Raw genomic sequence first — 23,336 nt, 5'->3', positions numbered from 1 at the left:
TGCTCCTTTTTCCTCAGACAGCAGGGATAATCCAACACTGGCGAGGCTGCAATGATGGGAAAGGTGAGGCTGCAGGTTGGCACTGAGCAGGCTGCATTTTTGGGCAATTTTATGGCTGCAGATGGGCACTGAGCAGGGTGCATTGATGAGCTGTGATCCTAATTTTGCTTCAAAGTTCTTTATTTAAAATGTATGTTGTTTTTTTTTTTTTCCCCTTTAAACTTCCCTCCTAAAATTAGGGTGGGTGTTATACGCCGATAAATACGGGTAGTTAAAGCGGTTGTATACCCACACAAATAAAACTTGTAAGGCAAAGGAATATTGCGCTAGTATGCGCCGCATACTAGCTCATTATAAGACACTTGCCTTCGATTGAGGCGTCTGCATCGGATCCCGGTCACTGGCGAAAGAGCTGACGTTTTCCCCTAGGCGTGTCTTCCAGGTTTGCGGCTCAGCCACTGTTGGTGGCTGGAGCCGCGATGATGTCACCATGCGCCACTGACGTCAGCGGCTGCATGCAAGGTGAATATCTCCTAAACTGTACAGGTTTAGGAAATATTTATTTTACCTACAGGTAAGCCTTGGGAATCGCCACAAGCAATAACATACATAACCTAAAGGTGTTTGGGGTGTGTAGTGGTGTTGTTTTTTTTTTTTGTTTTTTTTTTAAGCCCCCCTCAGTAAGGCTCCGTTCACATTTTGGCAATTCTGCCAACAATCTCAAATCACACTGCAGTTGCAAAAATATGTTTGGGTGCTGTTCATTTTCAACAGGACCTAAAACGTGGTGCAGTTTTGCCATGATTATGCCAAACCGCAATGCGCAAGGCTTATCGCCCCAAAATAAGTTTCTTTTTTTAGCAGCAAGCATTACTCATTGCGAACTACTAGCTAGAGCAAAGAATCAAGACAATATAGATGGAAAAATGTATATCGAAATTACAGGCACACTTGTTATCAAGGTGGATGTTAGATGGCACCTGTAAACTTTCATCATCTACTGTATAGACTTTTTTAAAGTGGAATTAAACCTCCACATTAAAAAATTGCCCTGGAGCTTTATGCCATAATAACATATTGCAGCAGACTTTCCTGCCAAGCATTGCCCTCCAATGCTATGTTGTCTTTGCTGTCTGGGACACTTCCACCTTTTCCCGGTCTTACTTCCAGTTTTAGATTCTTCGTTTTATTGCCCAAGCTGTATTTCTGCCATTCCTGCACATGTGTCATGGATGTCGCATCATGGCACAGAGCAGTGTTGTAAGGCTGGATTCACACCTATGCATTTTTTGTGCTTTTTGCATTTTGCTGATTTGTACTACAGTCTATCTAACATGGTTTCCTATGGGTCACGTTCTGTAGTGCAAATCTGCAAAATACAAAAAAGCACAAAAAATGTATAGGTGTGAATCCAGCCTTAATGTATGCTGACCTGTGCATGTGCAGATCGGTGTACAAAAATGTTGGCAGGGAGAAGAAACCAATAGGGTCTCGTCTGTTAAATAAGTCTTTCTCCCTCTCATAGTTTATATGCAAATTCTTCTAGAATAACGTTTTTATACAAGGCATAATTTTATTAAGTTTTGTTTTATTTATTTTTTATTTTTGTTATACACCACAACTGCAATTTTACAGAGCATAACGCAGCCCAAGACATCAGATGTTGCAGCCAAAAAATTGGCAGCTAGGAAGACTGTTCCTGCAAAAAACACAAGTACTGGGGTGGTCAGGAAGACTGCCAGCACTTGCCCAGTGAGCCTGACCTGTTACTGTTACGCAAGAGATCAAGTCTGCAGTATTTGCCTTGCAAGGTAATGTATTTTGATAACTGTCAAGCAAAATTAGTAGCTATATTCTGTTACACAGCTGGCTTAGCTTAGAATATGCTTGGATTGGTAGCAAGAGTATGTATGTGCAAAAATCTACTGGGTTGTGTTTTTGTCAGTTGAATTTTTAGATTTCACAAACTGTCTTGGCTTCTGTGCAATCTTAACCACTTGCCCACTGTTGCGTGATGGTATATGTCATCAGAATGGCACGGCTGGGCAAATGGGCGTACCCGTACGTCCCTCGGTCATCGCAGGCTCGTGCTAGGGAAGCGGGCCTGTGTGTCCCGCGCACTCTGCCAGCCGGTGGCCCGTGGTCGTGACAAGGAGTGTAGTGACATGACAGGGATCTTCTGTTCAGTGATCTGTCATGTCAGTGGTAGCCCACCCCCCCCCCCCTACAGTTAGAACATGCTGAGGGAACACACTTAACCCCTTGATCGCCCCCAGGTGTTTAACTTCTTCCCTGCCAATGCCATTTATACAGTAATCGGTGGCTATTTTTAGTTCTGATTGCTGTATAATTGTCAATGGTCCCAAAATATTGTCTAACGTGTCCAATCTGTTCGCCGCAATGTCGCAGTTCCAATAAAAATCGCAGATCTCCGCCATTACTAATAAATAAAAAATAAAGAAACTAATAATAAAAATGCCATAAATCTATTCCCTATTTTGTAGACGCTCTAACTTTTGTGCAAACCAATCAATATACATGTAACGGTCACCACCGTTTACGACCTTCCATCACATCCAAGACAGCTTATCGACACTCCAACCGACAGGACCCGATCCTATTTCATTTGCCCAGAATCAAGACGAGACACAGCTCTGTGCTTGTTCCAAATGTAATGATACTTTAATGGTTTCTTCTCAGCTTTTTATACAGTACAAGGCATTAAAGGAACAATGAGATCTCCACCCCCCCCCAAATCACACACTAAGGCTAATTACTAAACATTCCTTAATTAATAGCATAACAACAAAACACCTTCACACACTGAATTCCCTAGGCAGACGTTTCGTCTCCGCATACAGCTTGACACCTATTCACACCTCTGAGCATCAATAGGTTTTAGACAGTGTTATCACACAATTAAATGTCTTCCAGGAGCCTGACTCAATTAGCATGTCACTAGTCAGGGCTAATCATAGAATGAGTCACTATTGACTGGTTGGGCCAACATCCTGCAGTATCTCAAAATCCTGCAATACGAACTATCAGTGATGTCAAATCTCATGTAATACATGAATTATGATTCACTTGCCACCCCATGCCCAAAAGGCACGGGGTGGACTCAGACCCAAGAGTTATCAGTGACGCTGACACGGGAGTATCCCCCATCCTCAAAGTCTCTGGGTGTCCCGGGTCATTCCGTTACAATACACTTGCGATTTTTTTTTTTTTTTTTAAACAAAAATATGTAGACTACATAGAAGACGTTAATTTTGTTTGGGTGCAACGTCATGCCACCGTGCAATTGTCGGTTAAAGCGATGCAGTGCCATATCGCATAAAATGCTCTGGTCATTAAGGGGGCAAATTCTTCTGAGGCTAAAGTGTTTAATATGTGCTAGTGTCGAGACTTAATCACTTAACTCCTTTTTTTTTTTTTTTTTTTTTTTTTTTAAAGAACCAGGCAAGTGGCTCCTAGAGCTGGTACTCCTGGGTTTCGTGCTCCAGAGGTGTTGACAAAGTGTCCTAATCAAACTACTGGTAAATATTCTGTTTTCTTATTTTCCTTGGGTAAAAGAACCACGACTTCATTGTCATGCTTCATTTATATGAAGACTTTCCATTTAATAAATCTTTGTTTAGTCTTATATCTGTTCAGGTAATTGGGGGAGGGCCTTTCCTGATTTATAGTATTAAAGTGGGAAGCCTTTGGTTTGATCACCAAGTTTTAAAAATCGTATTCTTTGTAGGTTTGAGCATGATGAACAAATGACTTCCCTGTGTTGGGGTAAATGACGGTTACGTGTTGGTCCACCTAAAAGTAATATAATTTTAAGCTTATGAGCTAGGCTAGACCCAAGCTTTTTTGTGAGTCTTGTATGAGTAAAAAGCCAGGTGTCTCTGCTATAGTTAATATCGCACATGTTTCAGCAGCTTCTGTTGCTTTCTTCATACTATAGAATCTAAAAATTGCACCAGGGAGAGTGGGATCCCCCTCATATTGGGCACAGCAGGTGTACAGACCCAGCAAATTGAGCATACTGATCTTATCAGTAGAGTCTCTCAGAGATGAATAAGAAAAAAATCTAGTGTGTGTGTGTGTGTGTGTGTGTGTGTGTGCATGTATGTTTTATATAGTAGTTCTTGGTTTGTTATGCTTTTGAATAGTTTCATTTGATATCCTCCTAAACATAGTAGCTGGATTTTTTTGGTGGCGGTATATAATCCAATTCCCTGATACCTTGTTTATGGACTTTTTCTACAGAGCAAGGAGGCCAAATTTTCTCAGAAGAAATGCTCTAATTGTGCCACCAAGCTTGTTTCTAGCTATAACAAACCTTTTTGTGCTGTCGGTGCATTTCTAATCTGCAAAATTTAAAACGTTTTCTCCCTTGGCAAAGTTTCTTCCCTTAAGGAGGAAGCTTCTTCTACCTTTTTTTAAGGCTTTCGGAAAGCTCATTGCTGATGCAAGCACACCAGTCGCGCTGGACATGTGACGACTTCTGGCCCATCAAACTGGTGCTACCGAGGCCTTGGGTGCCAGAGAACATGGCTCTACTTTTGGTCAGGCCCCATTCCTCTGATGGGGAAGAACGGCAGACTGAAACCAGCAGAGCTCCAAAATTAAAATTTTGCCTGGTGGAGGATCTACTGGGTGCAATTTGACACTCTATTGATCCAGGAAGAATATGCACCTGTAGCAACAAGATATGATGTATCGGACTGGGGAAAAAGAAAGCAAGTTTTTCCTGTTCATTTGGTTATGTCAGATCAAATCCGTAACCAGAAGATTTTTTTTTTTCCTTCGATGAGAGCCCTGATACTATTTGCAATAAGTTCCCTAAGTTAGACACACCCCTGTCAAGGGTTTTCAAACATTTAGAGCCGGTTCACACTGGGGCGACTTGCGATCCGACTTCATGTCGCCTCAAGTCGTCCCAAGTCGCGCTGTAGAGAAAAACAATGGAAGTGAATGGGAGCGGTGTTAATGCACACGACTCAAGGTGATCCGACTTCAGAAAAGGTTCCTGTACTACTTCAATCCGACTTGTAGGCGATTTGTACCTATTGATTTCAATGGAAGTCGCTTCCAAGTCTGATCCAAGTCTGATCACTGTCTTAACTGAAGCAACTTTCCAGGAAGATAACATGCATTTCTCAGGCAAACCTCTCCCTCCCCCTCCCTCTCCCAGAGCTGATTGTTGTTTGATTGGCCACTGGAAAGTCTCCTGTCCTGGAGACGACTTCAAGTTGTGTTGTAAATCACCCCAGATCGCCCTGTGGTTCATGTTCAAGTCGTGTCGGAGTCGCCTCTGAAAGTCGTGCTGGAAGTCGTGTCGCCCCAGTGTGAACCGACTCTTAAGCAATGCCATGGATAGAAGAGAATATTATTTTTAAAAGGGCTTGTGATGCATTCAATGGCTAATTTAAGATCTGCATTGGCTACAACTTGTCACCAGGTATATTGGCTCACAACTGCAGGAGCATTTACCGGCAAGTATGTCGAGAGAAGAGCTTTTAAAATCCTATTCCAGTGCTTTTTTTTTCTTCCCTGCCCCCCCCCCCCCCCCCCCCCCCCCCCCCTTATTCAAAGATTTTTATTGCATTTTTCTGATATTTAACAAAAATGGTACATTAACATTTTGGTTTGATTAATGTTGCAATAAAACAGATATGACTTCTGTAAGAAAACTACATTACCAGTCTCTTTTTTGATTTGCTTTAGACTAAATGCAGCCAACAGTGTATTCTTTAATAATAAAATAATCCTTGTTTACCCCAAAGGGGAACACGCTGTAAACAAGGGTATGTTGCTAAACTATAAGAGCCGGTTCACACAGGGGCGACCTGGGATCTGACTTGAAGTCTCCCCAAGTCACGCGGTTGAGAAAATCAATGGAATTGAATGGAGCCGTCTTAATGTAGACTACTGAAGTCGCTCAGACTTCAGAAAAGGTTCCTGTACTACTTCAATCCGACTTGTAGGCAACTTGTACCCATTGATTTCAATGGAAGTTTCCTCCGAAGTCGCCGTATGAGTTGTATAGCTTTGTCTTGATCTGCTGGAAACGCAAGTTTTTGTAGTTCTTGGTGTCTTTCAAGAAACTTGAAGCTCTAGGATGTAATATCAATGCAAGCCAAACTTTTGTAAATTTAGCTATAATTGAGCAGGTATAGATCCAAATTTAAACCTAGTAAGGCCATTGCTGGTGTGAGTGCCATTAGATCCCCTGTAAGACGCAATAAAGGAGGAAATTGACTTCCAAAAGCTGGACAAAGCTTGCGCCGCCAAAGTGCATTTCAGAAGTTACCTATTTGGGTGTTACATCTCCAACATAGGTAGGCTGAAGATGGGAACATTTTAGAATTGGGTCAGATACTAACGGTTTAATATTTTTAAGTCCATTCCATTTATTTTCACTGCAGCTGAGGCTGCTGAAAAAGGGACTTAGAAATCTATCCTCAGTCCCTTTCCCTGTCTCAAAAAGATGTCAGGGGTCCGTTTTACAGACCCCTGATATCTCGTCAAAGCGGTCCATCCACAAGTTGCCATGCTAAATTTGGTGGCTTAACTTCTGAGAGATTTTGAGGGCCAGAGGTTTATCTGACAGTCATTCAACCCTCAGTAATTAGCCGGTTACTAGGGCAATTTATAGCAAAGCGTGGAGGAAGAGCTAGTATGGGCTCCTCTCGCTTTCGCTAGTGTGTATCTGCAAAAGTCTCTTCAGAACGACTCATTTTTTTCCAGATTTTGTAAGGCTCTAGCAAGATGCAGGCTAATCCATGGAGAGAGTTCCGGACTGGGACCTCTATTTTCTAAATGCCTTCCTTTTAAAAAGGCTTCAGAAATGGGTTGAAAGGAAGTTTTAAGACTGATTACTCTCAAATCAGTCCTGTTGGCAATTGCATCTGCTCATAGAATCCATGAAATCCAGGCTCTTTCTTCAAGAGATCCTTTTATATAAATTATGGATTGACGAATGCCCATCTAGATCTGTTTACTAGTCAGAATCAGGTGTTTGGGAGGAAAGCCCTTCAAGCTGTGTTTTTTTCAATGGGGACACGAATTCTGGTGACCTAGGGGTCCCCAAGGGTTCCCCTAATTTGTGGGGATTTCCTCCTGGTTGGCTATGGGACAAGAAGTAAAGTGGAACCTCTTAATATGAGACACAGATGTAAAAAAAAAGGCCTCCCTCGCTCTATCCAAAATGAAGAAATGTTTTTTTCCTATAGTTCTACTGGAAAATTAAACTAAAATCTTGGGTGCAAAGGGGACACTTCTCATTGACTGTAAGTAACCTTTTGTGCTGATTTTTAAACCTTTTGACTAAACTTGGGCTTTATAAGAACATCCCTCGCCTGTGCCGCTGGTTTGAGTCCGAAGGCATCCCAGTGATCCTTGAGCCTGAGGTCACCTCGCCACTGACTGTCAAACCACATGCCTCCTTTTTTTTTTTTTTTATGTAAATCCTGAAAAGGTTTTATTCTTCCAGGTCAAGCTATTTGCTTTTGGTTGAACTAAAGATTAAATATGACTTGCCGAAGAGCTATTTTTAATTTATTTTTTTTCCCATTAAATGGACTGATCCATTTTAATTTCCTTCACAGAGTTTACTTTACGGCTGCCAAGTTGGCTAAATTGTATCGATCCCCTCTGCGGAGTGCTGGCTTGTGTTCCGTTTTTTTTCTTTTTCTGGCACTTCCCTGTAGTCTGACAGTATTTAGGGGGAGGCAGTTCGAACATTTAAAAATATCCCCACTACCAATCCCAGTGTCGTTTCCGTTTTGTCTGCTGCATCTGGTTGAGGAGGTAGTTCCCCTTAAAGCGGGAGTTCACCCATTTCTAAATTTTTTTTTTTTTCTTCCCCTAGATTCCTGCTCGTTCGGTCTAGGGGAATCGGCTATTTGTATTAAAATAGGTGCAGTACTTACCCGTTTTCGAGCTGCATCTTCTTCCGTCGCTTCCGGGTATGGGTCTTCGGGAGCGGGCGTTCCTTCTTGATTGACATTCTTCCGAGAGGCTTCCGACGGTCGCATCCATCGCGTCACTCGTAGCCGAAAGAAGCCGAACGTCGGTGCGGCTCTATACTGCGCCTGCGCACCGACGTTCGGCTTCTTTCGGAAAATCGTGACGCGATGGATGCGACCGTCGGAAGCCTCTCGGAAACCTGTCAATCAAGAAGGAACGCCCATTCCCGAAGCCCATACCCGGAAGCGACGGAGAGGATGCGTCTCGTAAACGGGTAAGTACTGCACATATTTTAAAATAAATAGCCGATTCCCCTAGTAATAACGAGCAGGAAGCGAAGGGGGAAAAGTGCCCTCTAAGGGTGAACCCCCGCTTTAAGGCATATAGAACATTCCTGACTGTTTTGTTGCTGTTTTAATGAACTTTAAGTGGTGATCCCAAGTCCCGCTGCTGCATCCAATGACAGACAATAGGCTTTGGCCCACCACCCGCTGCTATCGATCTGTCTGAATGAAACAGCGGATGGAGCCGCTGCGCTCGTGCACATTGCTGGATCGGGCTCAGGTAAGAAAAAGGGGGAGGGTGGGGTCTGGGGGGAGCTGCAGCACAGGTTTTTCACCTTCATGCATATGCACTAAAGTGATACTAAAGGATCCTTTTTTTTAATTATTATTATTATTGTAAAAAAACATGTCATACTTACCTCGACTTCATCTTGTTTTACACAGAGTGGCCCCGAACACCGACTTCTGGGGTCTGTCGGCAGCTCTCGCGGCTCCTCCCCGCATCAGATGGCTCCCTAGGAGATTCGCTCTCCTGGGGGGTTACCTTGCAGGCGCACTCCCGAGTCATTCATTCGGTGTCCGTAAACGCTGAATGCAGGGGCGGACTGACAACTCATGGGCAATAGGAGCTTATGGGGCCACACAGTATACACTCACAGAATAGAATGCACATACACACACTGAAAAGGTACTGGAGAGGCGGGGCAGCTATAATCTTGGGATTTTTTATTTATTTTTTTAAACATATTTTTACATATTGTCGCTGGTAACCCTGATGGGGCCCTCGGGCAGTGCCCGAATAGTCAGTCCGCCCCTGGCTGAATGTATGCCTCAGCCCTGCCCATGGCGCCCGTGTCATTGGATTTGATAGACAGCAGCGTGAGCCAATGGCTGCGCTGCTATCAATCGATCCATTCAAGACCCGGGAGAGAGGCAGAGCGCGTCACTGCCAAGAAAATTCCAGTTAAGTTAAACAGGGGGGGGGGGCGGTGACTGCCAGAAGTTTTCACCTTCATGCATAGGATGCTTTTAAGGTGAAAAACCATGAGGGTTTACAGCCACTTTAATAGGAGACAGCGTGGAGTATCCAGCCAGTTGTCCCATCGTTTTTCAAGTTTAGCTGTCCCAAAATTTTGGTTGATACACAATATGGGTTATCTATTCCAGATGCTTTGGGAGATTCTCTGATTTCTAGTTTTGTAAAATAAGATTTCAAACTCAAAATAAAGCTCTAGAAATGGCTTCTTTGGTGCTCTCCTGTACTGGTAGCTCATGATACAATATTTCCAGTAGGCATTGCTTTGGATCCAAATGAACATCAGTTTGGAGCACTGAATTAATCGTATCAAGAACTGCAACCCAATACCTAGGAAGCTTTGGGCAGCGCCAAAGTATATGGATTCAATTGCCATGATCATCTCTAAGACACTAAACCATGGAGAAGATCTTTTTATAAACCCATTTTAAAACATTTTTATGTTGAATGAGTGCATAATATATTGTACAGTCTGAGGAGTCCCTGGGCTAGTCTCCCTAGATTTAGATATTTATACTGGGCCTACACTGTTGCTGTATGTGGGAGCTACACATAGGAGTGAGTAGCTGGTGTTTCTTTAACGTGCCCTGTTACATAGTTAGACTGGTTGAAAAGACACCATCTAGTTCAACCAATCTGTCTGTGTCCCACCTTCCTGCCAAGTTAGTGTTTTTGTATATTAAATGTAAATATACCAAGGTTATCGCTGGGGTTGCACCGATACCGAGCATTTGCACAAGTACTTGTACTGCTCCGATGCTTGATCCAATACTTAGACAGCCTCAGGGGTGATCGGTGCGGCGGTGGGGGAAGTTACAAGCACCAATCTTTCTCCTGTTCATTCATTTTTCAGTGCAGCTGAGGCTGCAGGGAAGGGGACTGGGAAATCTGTATTTTCAGTCCCGTTGTCTGTCTCAGAGGGGAGATGTAGTAATTTTAATTGGTTCAAAGTTAAATTGTAAATAAAACAGACAAAATTACTGTAAAAAAATAATCACAGAAAAATATAAAATTGTAAAAAAAATTAAAAAAACTTCTGATACACATGACATAAAAAAAAAAGAATTGGCAAGTACTTGAAAAAATATTGGTACTTGTACTCGGTCTTAAAGTGGTATCGGTGCAACCCTAGTTATCACAGATCCCGACTATGTAGTTCTTCTTTCTTCTTCTTTTTTTAAAATATTCCTTTTGTTTGCTGGGCTTTAGGATGTAAGATTTAAAAGCAGGATGGCAATTCTAATTGTACTTTTTATTTCAGCAATTGACATGTGGTCTGCAGGCATCATCTTTCTATCCCTGCTTAGTGGAAGATATCATTTCTTCAATGCTGGCGATGATATGAATGCTTTGGCACAAATCATAACAATCCGTGGTTCACAAGAAACCATTAGAGCTGCTAAACAGTTTGGTAAGCATTCAGAGGAGAACCAATTTTAGAACATGTGCAGATTATACTCCTCATTTCTAGCCATATCAGTTTGTAATATATTACAATCTATATTCTGTTTTCTACCTGAAAGCCATGCAAAATGTGCCTGACTTGTTGGAGGAAAACGAAAGCTTTCGTTAACGAATATACTTGAATTAATATTAAGGCTATGCTAATAGATAAAACAATTAGTCATATTTACTAAAGGCAAATCTACTTTGCACTACAAGCGCACTTGGAAGTGCAGTCGCTGTAGATCTTTGGGGGACATGCAAGGAAAACAAAAAACTGCATTTTAGCTTGCACATGATTGGATGATAAAATGAGCAGAGCTTCCCCTTATTTCAAATCTTCCCCTCAGATCTACAGCGACTGCACTTCAAAGTGTACCTGTAGTGCAGAGTGGATTTGCTTTTAGTAAATCAACCCCATAAACTAGCAAGAACATTTGGATATTTGGTTTACGTGTAAAATCTTTTTATTTGGAGTACATTACAGGACAAAGGGCACTTCATATTTATCACAACTTGGGTTATGCTGCCACCTTCAGGTGAATAGACACCTGACTCCTTTAAGCTCGGCTAAGCCTCAGTGTTGGATCAAGCAGTGATAACAGGCAAGAGGCTGCAAGAAAAGAGCAGAGCAATAAGTATGACATGCCAAATAGAGAAAATCTCCACTACAAAGCCACAATGTCCTGATTGAGCTTGGATCTCAACACCTTAATCCTGGTGACGTATCAGCAGTATAGCAGTCAACTCGGAATTTATGAGATGAAGTAACCGCAACCAAAAATACAACATTGCAATTAAGAAGCAACAAGAGAATCTCTTGGAGAGGCTCAAATGCGTCAGCAACACAAATCTGACCAAATTTAGATCTCGAAGATGAGGGTGCTTCCTAGGAAAGGCAATTTATGTGACATCTTGAACAAAGTGTGTTTTTTAAACTCAGAATTGAGATAAAATAAGTCGCTGAAACAGAGCAGGCAAGGCCAAGATCTGCCCCCTGATGGTATTTAAAGCCAAGGACCATCACACTAGATTACAGAAAAGGCAAAATGCACCTTGCAACATGGTGTCAGATTATACTAGGGAAGCCCTTCTTGCCTGGTTTGAGGCGTGTATGTACATTAGTTCACCACCTGAAGGTCAACTTTCTGGCAGTGAGAAGGGTAGGAATTGCAGAAAAAAATACCTCCTATCCCTCAGAACTTGGGCTTCGAAAACCTGCAAATGCAAAGAAGGCTGGAAGGTCAGATCCTATTATGGAAAACCTGACTTGGCAGTCTAGCTTAAGGCTCTTCCAGATAAGACATTTAAAAAATACCTGCCCTGGATGCGGATATCCTGGCCTCCCAGATTCAACCACATGCTACCTCCTATTTTTGACCAGGTCCATGCATCCTCCAGCACTTGCATCTGCTGATTTAATAATTGCCTGGTCTCGGTTAAGGTGAATATTTGCCTTCATTCCAGTGTGAACTCTACCTCAAATTCTCCACAAAATAGGGCTAGAAAAGACACCTGTAATTCTCAGTGTACCAAACTGGCTCAGAAAAACCTGGTACACAGACCTAATAAGAGATTACCCCTGGCCTCAATAGAGGCTTTTATTCCACTAACTTTAATGGCATGGTTGATTTCTTTCACTCCATAGAAATAATTCAAAACCTCTAGTTTGGGACATTTTTTAAGGCCATTTGAAATGATGATTTGAAAAGATTATTCTATATATAAAAATATTTATTTTAACATATAAAGAATTGTATAGAAAGATTTAACATGTTGCATAATTTGTACAAAAAGTTTAAAAGCATTGCATAATGTATTAGATTATAGAATTCCCAACTACTTGCTGTCCTACCACCGGTAGAAAACAGATGGTGATAAGTAGAGGGATAGCCAACGTGTTTCAAATAGATGCAGAATCTTCAGGGATTTATACCACTTCTGAAATACAAAATGTTCTAATTTTAGAATTCATATGAATTCCACATACAGTACATATTTTCAACAACTACGATCTTGTTGCATGAACACTTGCGTTGTAGATACATATTTGTGTAACATTTAGCATAGGCATTCCTTATATCAGAGGAGAGGCAAATAAGTTGCCCTTCATATACAGGACTGCTGGATATGATCCAAAAAGGGGGGAATATTTAAACTAGAAGAGAAAAGTAATCCAATGAGCGATATGTATACATGAGCCCAAAAGATTGCTCAATCGATCAATATTTTATATTACAGTAGTGGTATAAATACCTGATGATGCATCTATTCGAAACACATTGGATATCCCTCTACTTATCACCATCTGTTTTCTACCAGTGGTAGTTCAGCAAGTAGTTGGGAAATGCCACTTCCAACCAAATCTCTAATACATTATGCAATGCTTTTACAATTTTTGTACAAATTATGCAACATGTTATATCTTTCTAAACAATTATTTATATGTAAAAAAAAAAAAAAAAAACTTGTATCTATCTTTTAAATCATTATTTAAAATTGCCTAGAGGTTTTGAATTATTTCTATTACTATAGGCATGACGGCAATTGCACACCTAATCACATGAGTTGCCCATTTTTTTTCTTGATTTCTTTCACTCCTACCTTGCTGAAAGCAAAAAAACGCTTCCAAAAAGATCTATTGTACCTGAAAAGCAGCCTTTACCTGCAGTGAACACAGGCATTTAAATCTTATTATGGCCTTCCCACAATCCGGACTTGCCAAGAATATGGACCTTTACCACTTACGGGCCACCAGCTCACGCCAATATACGTCGGCACTTTGAAGAGGGATATCTTGGTTATGGCAGCAGCTAGCTGCCATAACCAAGATATTCTCTTCAGTGAGTGGTCCTATTTAGATAAAAGTGGTCTCTGCGGCGGATTCGCTGCAAGATCACTTTTATTGGCAGTGGGAGAGGGGTGCCTTTAACGGAGCTGCCGGCGGAGGCGATTGCATCTATTCCCTGCCTGGGTATGGAGATGAGTGAGGGGAAGATGGCCCCCACCCATCTCCATACCATTGCAGGGAGGAGCAACATCAAAATGTCCCTTCCACCCATAGCTCTTAAATGGCCCTTTTTCTTTTTCTATTTTTTTTTTTTCAATTTTTTTTTATTGCATTTTAGTGTAAATATGTGATCTGATGTCTTTTTTGACCCCCAGATCTCATATTTAAGTCATGCTTTTTCTATTACAAGGGATGTTTACATTCCTTGTAATATGAATAAAATGACACTTCTTTCTTTGTTTTAAAAAAAGTAAAAAAATTTAAAGATAAAATTTAATAAAAACTATTTTTTTTTTTTTTTTTTTAAATGCGCCCGTCCTGCCGAGCTTGCGTGCAGAAGTGAGCGCATACGTGAGCAGCACCAGCATATGAAAACTGTGTTCAAACCACACATGTATCACCGTGATCGGCAGAGCGAGCACAATAATTCTAGCCCTAGACCTCCTCTGTTACTCAAAACATGCAACCTGTAGAGTTTTTTTTAAATGTCGCCTATGGAGATTTTTAAGGGTAAATGTTTGACGCCATACCACGAGCGGGTGCAATTTTGAAGCGTGACATGTTGGGTATGAATTTACTTGGCGTAACATTTAGGGCTGCAACTAACGATTATTTTCATAATCGATTAGTTGGCCAATTTATTGTTTCGATTAATCGGATAATAGCCTTAAAAAAATATATAAATTTTGGGCCAATTTGTTGGCAGATTACAAAACACAAATTGCCGCAAAAACACATTACATGCTTTTCTGCAGCTTCTCTATTGAAGTATATTGAACCAAAAAAACGAAATAGCACCGTTTTGCGTAAAAAAGTCCTTGCCCTTTCCAAATACGCAGCAGCTGAAAAAAATCATGGATGTGAACGTGTCCCATAGGAAAACATGTAAATGAAACTGTACTGTGTTTCTGCAAAAAGCACCAAAAAACAGGTGTGAACCCCGGCCTGAGATGTTTAGTAACATAATGGGGTTAAAAAAAACAGTAAGTACAAAAAGAGCAAATAATCGCTACTGTAAGGGGTTAATTTTTTTTACTGTGGGATAGTGAAAGTAATATTTACAGTAGCGATTTGCTTTTTTTTGTACTATAAAGGGCTAATTTTAGTTTTTTTAACCCCATTATGTTACTGGCCGATTAATCGATTATGAAAATTGTAATTGATTAGTTATCGATTAGTTGTTTCGGCCCTAGTAACATTAGTTTTTTACAATATAAAAAAAATTGGTCTAACTTTACTGTTTTTTATTTTTTATTTATTTTTTTCATTCAAAATGGTGTATTTTTTCCAAAAGTGTGCTTGTAAGATCGCTACGCAAATATGTTGTGACATAGTATTGCAATGACCGCCATTTTATTCTATATGGAGTTAGAAAGAAAATGTATAATGTTTTGAGGGTTCTAAATAATTTTCTAGCAAAAAGACAGTTTTTAACTTGTAAACAACAAATCTCAGAAAAAGGCTCGGTCCTTAAGCACTCTGAAAGGACAGAAGATAATGAGAGAAAAAAAAAAAAAAAAAAAAAACCTTTGAAGAAAATGTATCCTGGGCTCTGGCCTCATTTGCTGCATCCTGTTCTTATTTTGGACCTTACGTTGGTTCTCTCTACCCTACAGAAACCACCATTTTGAACTTTATTATCTTGGCTGCACTCTCCTGCAAACTGGCCACCTTGGTTATCGTGTCTGTCTTTTATCCATACTGCCAGCTCTCCCATTCCATTCCTCATTCTTCACAAAAACAAATTGGTCTTTACCTCACAAGACTATATTTTCTTCCTAAGGTGGCATTAATATTTCACCTCAATGAAAACCTAGTCTTTTCATCTTTGTGCCCCACTCCAAAACACCCAAAATAAATTGTTCTTCATTGCCTGGATATCGTCGGAGCCATCAGTCTACCTCCAAAGCAACAGCTTATTTCGGAAAGACAAGCTCTCAATTTTTTTCCACCCTCCTGACCTCACACGTGACATCCTGCTTCAAAGTCCACCAATACTAGATGGATAAGACGGCCTATCGTCAGAACTTACACTCTAAAGGAAAGAAATAAAACTCCTGCACGTCTATGTGACCACTTCAGCAGGCCCCAGTGGATGTTTCCTGTGCTTTCCGTCACAAAGCTCCTTTTAGCCCAGATTTGTAAAATCGCCACCTGGTTCTCAGTTCATACCTTTTTCAAAGTTCTACAAGGCGGACGTTGTTTCATCTGCAGATGCAGCTTTCGGCTGCAAGGTACTTGGTAGCTGCACTGAAGCTGCATCTGTCAACGCTCCTGGTGTTGGGCCTGTTGACCGTTTTGTTTGCCAAATTGTTGACTTTCCTTCTCATTTGTTGCTTTGCGGACATCCCAGGATCTATGAATACTCAGCCGTTGTTCTGTACTGTACAATTAGAGGAATTTTGTTTTACAATTTGTATATCTTAAAGTGGAACTTTAATGAAGAATAAAATTGTGGACAGACAGGATTTCTAATGCAAAAGAGGCATACAAAGTCTCTTCTGCATTAAAGTTCCCTTATCTGCCTTTCCGCACTGTACACTGAGCTTAGACAACGTGCAGTTCAGTGTGGAATTTCAGTAATTCTGAGCTGACTGATCTCCTGCACAACACAACAATGCCGTCATCGTGGGCCAGCCAGTTGAAATGCCCAGCGATCGATACCCGAAAGTCACTGGGCTGAAGAGGTCAGCAACTGGTGACCAGCTGCAAGGCATAATAGCCCTGGTAAACAGGGGAGTATAGTTCCACTATAAAATACAGGACATGGGCCACCTCCTATTCTTGGTTTATACTGCATTGGTTTCTACAAAACTGAGGACTTGCTGACTGAAATTGGGTTATAGGTGAGGTGCCCAGGTGGGATGTCCAATCAGAATCTGAAGACTCAGGTTGTCATTTACTGTACTTCAAGATATAGAATTTGCAGGTAAGTAAATTCCTTTGTTGTCCCCTAGACCTAAATGAGCAATTATCCCTTGCAGTGTGAGTGCAGCACAACTGCAAAGAAGAATTTTTAAAGTTTCCCAGCGTTGGACTTTATGTCTCTGTAATTCTTCTCTAGTAATGTTTAGCACTTCATTGTTATAAGGTTGCTAACACCACAAAAATGTCTGCTTTTAGTTTAAATCACAGGCGTTAAAGATGGGATTATTGATGTTTTATGATCGAGTAGCAGGATTTTTTTTTCTTCTTTTATACTTTGTTTATTTTCTCCTCCTAGGTAAAACAGTGCTTTGTAGCAAATCGCTTCCTCCAAAAGATTTAAGAACATTATGTGAAGGACTAAGAGTGTGTATGGTGCCTGCATCAGGTAGTGAAACAGAAATTCAAAAACAGCAAACATCACTGCAGCTAAAAATGATGGAAAATCAAGATGGCTGGTTTGTTGAGCAGACTGATGTCAATCCTGCCGAGGGTACAGATAAAGGTTTAAAGCACACACTCTTGACTGAGGGCACAGAATTTAATCAATGTAACCTAAATGGCTGGGAAAGAGTACCAGATGAGGCGTACCATCTATTGGACAGATTGCTGGATATGAATCCAGCTACAAGAATCACAGCCGAAGAAGCGTTGCTCCACCCTCTCTTTAATGATCTCATATGAGTGTTGTAATTGAAATAGACTTGACACTAGACATGTGGTTTTTTTTTCTGTTTGTTTTTTTTTCATATATTTATGGGTATATATACTATAATAAATTATTTGCAATCTAATTTTAAACTCTCTTGTTGCCACTTTGTAATCGGTAAATTACAAACTACAGTTTAATTCTTGCAAATGGTGTTAATTGTTGCATTTCTCTGTATATGATTTCTCTGTATTGTCTTGACAATATGCAGAGCACAGTGGGAGCATATTTCCTAATATACAGGGTGCAACAGTATTCATACACATTACGTTATATAGGCATGTACTTTCAGGTGATTGGACTCTGACATAGCTTTAAAGAACACTCCCCCTGGGTACTCCTCTTGCAACTCTGCACTACTCTGTGAGTCCTTCATTTTGTGCTAGTGTCTGAAGGTGATGGGCCTTTTCTGCTTAACTGAGAAAATCACACAAACGCCCAAAAGTATGACACCTACCACAGGCTACCTCAAAAAAAATATATATATTTTATTATGTGGATATAGACATAACTTGTATGTTCTCCAGTAAAGACCAGATCCCCCATGCCATCTTGGTCGTAAACAAACCTCTCACTGTTCCTATTGAAGATTCTGCAGATAAATTGTGATGCTCTTGAAGGAACATTTTACTCTTGCAGGCCTAGCCCTTGCTGTTTTGTTGTCAAACTGCAGTTAACTGGATTTGGGACAATCAACAACCAACATGACCTTGTATTCCAGGACCATGCTTTTACACAGCAATTGGATCACTAGCCTTCTGCTCTTCTTTTCTGTGTAGATGCCCTAGAACAGGGATCCTCAAACTACGGCCCTCCAGCTGTTGTGGAACTACACATCCCATGAGGCATTGCAAAACTCTGACATTCACAGACATGACTAGGCATGATGGGAATTGTAGTTCTTGAACATCTGGAGGGCCGTAGTTTGAAGACCCATGCCCTAGAACATGCCGTGAGCCAAATTTCTAGAATTGCTATAATCTCCATTCTAATGCACAGAAATGTATGGCTAAAATAAGCCTTGCGTGTATTTCTTTCCAACGCAGATGGTGAGGCACTTTACCAATCAAGGAGGTCACCCGTGGGTTCGATATTATTCCATGTACAATCCTCTTTTCTTTTTTTTCTTTTTTTTTTTATTGATTGCATGTAATCTAATTTTCGGAGACTGTGGATTTAGGGTTTTCATGAGCTGTAAGCCATAATCATCACAATTATGACAAATCACGGATTGAACTATCTCCTATATTAGTTTTCACCTTTTAAGTTGCATTAGTGAAATTAACTTTTGCATGATACTCAAATTTTTCAAGTTCCACCTGTAATTCCTATTTAAATCAACTCCTACAATGATGGCTCCTTATTACCATTATAAAAACATCTATAATAAAGTGCAAACTTTGTAATAGTGATTTAAAGGGAACTGATACTGTAAATTTGAAAAATGCATATTATCTAAGACTCCAAAAACCAGAGATTAAATTGGGCTGTGATAGTAAAGCTATTTGTAAAGGTAAAAAAAAGTATCTATACTTGTAAAAAGGGGGGGTGTAATGGCGCTTGCCAATTAAACAATAATATGTAACTAGCCAATTCTCGATTTTAAACGCACATTAGCGTGAATAAATGACCAATGTATCCAGTTGTAAACCGTGTTTCACTCTTTATTCCTTATATCCCACCAAACATCAACAGCAATGATGAGGGGGATGAATACCGTGATAATAATGAAATCCAAAATATATGATTGACTAAAAAATATTATCAATCATCAATGTTTTCCAAAATAAACGAACATCAAAAGTAATTGTGGGATGAAACAATCCCTTAGTGGGTGTGACCAAACGTCCAGTGAAAAATTAAGCAAATTGTGAAAAAATAAATAATTAATAAATACTAGGTATAGATATTAAATAATATATATGCATAAATTAATTAAAAGTCTCAGTGCACAGACTCGTGCTGAATTAAATAAAAAATATAAAAGTGTTCAACCAAACAGTGCTTCAACAAATTTCCAAAGTGCATAGTGCTCCAAAACAGTCCAATAATGAAGTGCTGCAATCCACCGCACGATCACTCAGTGTAGCTGTGCAGAACAAACACCAGTGTATGTTAGTACAAGCCCCTCACCTTAGGAAAGGCTATAATGAGCCTGTTTTAATGCTGATTTTGGCAAGCCCAGCAGTTTCCACTGCAGATCTGTGTCTCCAGGTCAGCCTGTTCCAATCTCCCAGCTACAGATCTCCCAAATCCCAGCCAGATCGCTCCCAGAATGGATGGCACTCAATAAAAGCACAGTGGAATCCCCATAGTGTAGTATGTATCAAACGATTTAATAAAAATATTACACTCACTATTTAAAACAGTCGCAATCAGCAAACAGTAGCAGCATGTGTATCAGGGATATCTCCGTTCTCGGCCGCGAACGGAGATGACGTCACCGATGGCTCTCCTCCTTCCTGACGCGTTGCGTGGCTGAACGACGCCACTTAGTCATAGGATAAGGAGCCGTAGGTAGACTGGTGACTTTTATACTGCCGCGCTGGTCAAACGAATTCAGCAGCAGAGCAAATAATGATTAAGCTAACATGGTCATCAAATGAATCTCAGAATATAACCATCATTAAAATAATATAAAATCAATTATCAAATATAATTATCAAATAAATATAATATCTTGGGTATGTCCCTCTAGTGGTGGAAAAGGATATTAATACACTGGATCTCTATTCAATGCAGGTCAATGGTAATGGAGCCCCCTCTAGTGAATAAGAGAGCCACAACCAAATAGGTAGATGGCCATATCAATGATCATTTCCAATGATGAAATAAATAGACTAAAGGTAGATCCAACAGGAAATAACTATAAAATGGAGAGATATGACAAACAGGGAAGGAACATCAACGTCATTCAACAATGACCCAATAAGGAGACAATAATTTAAAATATCCAGCTGATGAAAGATGAAATGATCAATATTAGAATAGTTAAAATAAGTATTATAGAACAATTTTTATAAAATATTTTTTTAAATATTTAAAAAGGAGATACAAGTATAATCTAATAATTAGAAATAAAACAATTAAGATCAAACTCAATGTTATGTCCATGAGGTGCCAAAGTGCATAATTCGTGAATCCAGCGAGATTCTGCCTGGCTAATCTTTTGTACCTTATCACCCCTCCAGTGGGGTTTATACTTCTCTATGCCCCATACCCTTAATGAGGAGGGGTCTTTGTTATGACAACGCTCATAATGGCGGATAGACTGTTTAGGAAACCCATTTTTTATGTTTTGTGTATGTTAACGTAATCTTTTCCAGAGCGGCCTTTTAGTTCTTCCTACGTACTGGATTTTGCACGGACACTCTAAAAGGCACACCACCCCTTCCGTCTTACAGGAGATGAAATCTTTGATTTTATACTCTTTCCCTGTAAAGCTAGATTTAAAGGTTTCTTTTTACTCTCTTTCCTATGTCTACAGGTAAAGCAGGTCTTGCATGGGTAGTATCCTTTTTCATTGAAGAATGTGAAGCTTTTCTTTTCAGGAGGATCCAATACATTTTTTGCAATTAAATCTCAGGGTGGGGGCCCTCCTGTATGTAAACAGTTATTTTTAGGAGTACAGATGCCAAATGGCGATCCGCTTTCACAATGTGCCAGTACTTCCTACAGATTGTTTCGACTTGTTTATGTTGTACAATGTAATCCATTATCAGAGGCCCCCCCCCCTAGCAAAAGTATTATTTCTTATGGAGTCCTGAATTAAAATATCTGTCCAGAGCCATAACATCTTGTATTTTTTTTTCTCGATAAAATCCTGTTTGTAGCCCTTCTCTACAAACCTCCTTCCAATAAAATCAGCCTGTTTCAGAAATGTATCATTCTTAGTACAATTTCTTCTCAATCTTAGAAGCTGACCCTTTGTTATGTTGTCCAGCCAGGGGGAATGGTGACAGCTATCTAGAGGTAGATAACTATTTCTGTCCACATTTTTAAAGTGCGTCTTTTATCAATTTTGTTCCTTCTTTAATGATTTCTAAGTCGAGAGTTTAATCTTTTCATCGCTTATCTCCCAAGAGTTTTATATTTTTTTCATTTGTGTTCAAATAAACAAAATCCATCAAACTCTCCCTATCTCCTGACCAAATAATTAAAATATCGTCAAAACGTTTATATAAAAGCAATTGTTTTAGTTTCCTATTGTATAAAACATCTGCTTCCCATTCCGCCATGTAAAGGTTCGCCACACTAGGCGCATATTTCGCGCCCATTGCTATGCCACAGATTTGCTTAAAATAGTCATTTCCATACCAAAAATAGTTGTAATCAAGACTATATACCAGGCAACTTGCAATGAACTTTTTGTTGTGCATCCTTAAGGTCACTAAGGCCATTCAGTGCCCAACTAGTTGCTTGTTTGGCTTCCTTGTGATTAATGATAGTATATAGAGATGAGACGTCAGCTGTAGCCATGTACATAGAGCTGCCGTCTAATACAATGGTGTCCAATAACTGTATTAAATGCTTCGTATCCCTCAGGTATGATTCAGTCTATTTTACTAAGGGCTGAAGGAACCAATCTATATACTCTCCAATTCTGGCCCCCACTGAGTTTATTCCGTTGACAATTGGCCTCCCCGGAGGTTCTTCCCTAGATTTGTGGATTTTCAGGAGGGTGTATGACCGGGATCCTGCACCCCAATGGTTGTAAATATTTTCCTTCTTTTCTTTATTCAGAAGGCCATTTTTGGTTACTCTTTTTACAAGGCTTGCCAGATCGTCATAACGGACTATAGGGTTCCCAGGCAGTTTTAAGTAGGTGGTACTCAGTTGGCGTTTAATCTCCTGGTATGCCACCTTGGATTGAATGACGATAGCCCCCCCCCCGACCCCTTATCCGCCTGTCTCACCACTTCATCCTTCCTTTCTTCTAATTTCCGGATCCCACTTTTAATGTGTCCTGGGTCATGCATTTTCTTTATTTACAGATCATGTAAATCCTTCAATACCATTCGTCTAAATGCTTCAATATGTCCTTCATTACTTACTGGTGGGTTGAATACAGATTTGTTTCTAAGATTACTGTATAGGACGTCACTTTCTGTGGTTTTGTTTCGAACTAAACCTTCACCTGGTTTATTCAACATATATTTTTTAATATGAAGACTTCTGGCAAATTTGTTAATGTCAACATAAGCATCGAATTTGTTGAAGTTTTTCATCGGGGCAAATTTCAGGCCTTTATCCAATACTTTTAGTTCCTGTTGTGTAAGTTCTACTCCACTAATATTGATCACGCCTTCTCCTATTAATCGCTTTTTCTTCTGTTTCTTTGCTCCCGCCCTGCATCCTCTCCTTGATTTCCGTTTCTTCCAGATCGATTACTTCCCCGTCTCGATTCCTCTGAGGATCCTGGTTCCTGGGACCTTCGCTCCTCATTTCTCCTGATCTGTGTTCCGGGCTCCAATTCCTTGATCTCTGCACCCCATATTCCTGATGACGCCTCAGGGATTCTTGGCGTCTCTGTTCTAAAAAACGCCTTGGTGATCCATTTCTATTGTCTCTTCCATAAGGGACTTGCTGATTTGATCTCATATTTTCATAATGTCTCGGGGTTCTCTCCCCCCCCCCCCCCACCATCATCACTTCTTAAATGGTTGTAATGATTATACACGGGGACATTATATACATTTTCATATTCTCTTCTAGCTTCTGATTGGTAGTAATGGTCATCACGTCTTTGGTTTTCATAATTGCCATTTCCATTTTGGTAAATCTGATTTTTCCACAAAGGTGTCCGTGATCTTCCCCTATTGGTATTCCGATAGAATGGTCTGGGTGCATTATACAAATTTTGATTGGGCCGGTTATTTTTCCAAAATGGTTTCCATCTATTATTGTTACCATTTTTTCTAGTTTTATGGTTTGGGGTGTTGATCACTTGTTGAGTCCCTC

The 23,336-nt window shown here is 40.2% G+C and overlaps 1 protein-coding gene across 3 annotated transcripts in view; it reads left to right on the top strand.

The window, feature by feature from the left end:
- The window catches only part of CDC7 (cell division cycle 7), a 79,611-nt gene extending 62,144 nt beyond the window's left edge, over window positions 1-17,467 (top strand). For all 3 annotated transcript variants that reach the window (XM_040360052.1, XM_040360054.1, XM_040360055.1), the window contains exons 8-11: window positions 1,636-1,811; window positions 3,457-3,539; window positions 10,550-10,699; window positions 16,965-17,467. In XM_040360052.1, coding sequence (XP_040215986.1) covers window positions 1,636-1,811; window positions 3,457-3,539; window positions 10,550-10,699; window positions 16,965-17,350 — 795 coding nt within the window. In that variant the 3' untranslated portion in view covers window positions 17,351-17,467. The remainder of the gene's footprint in view (window positions 1-1,635; window positions 1,812-3,456; window positions 3,540-10,549; window positions 10,700-16,964) is intronic.
- The last annotated feature ends 5,869 nt before the right edge of the window (window positions 17,468-23,336 follow it).

Source organism: Rana temporaria, chromosome 7 (assembly GCF_905171775.1).
Source record: "Rana temporaria chromosome 7, aRanTem1.1, whole genome shotgun sequence".
Taxonomy (NCBI): Eukaryota; Metazoa; Chordata; class Amphibia; order Anura; family Ranidae; genus Rana; species Rana temporaria.
Note: the sequence above shows the minus strand (reverse complement) of the source record. Positions and strands in the feature narration are given on the sequence as shown.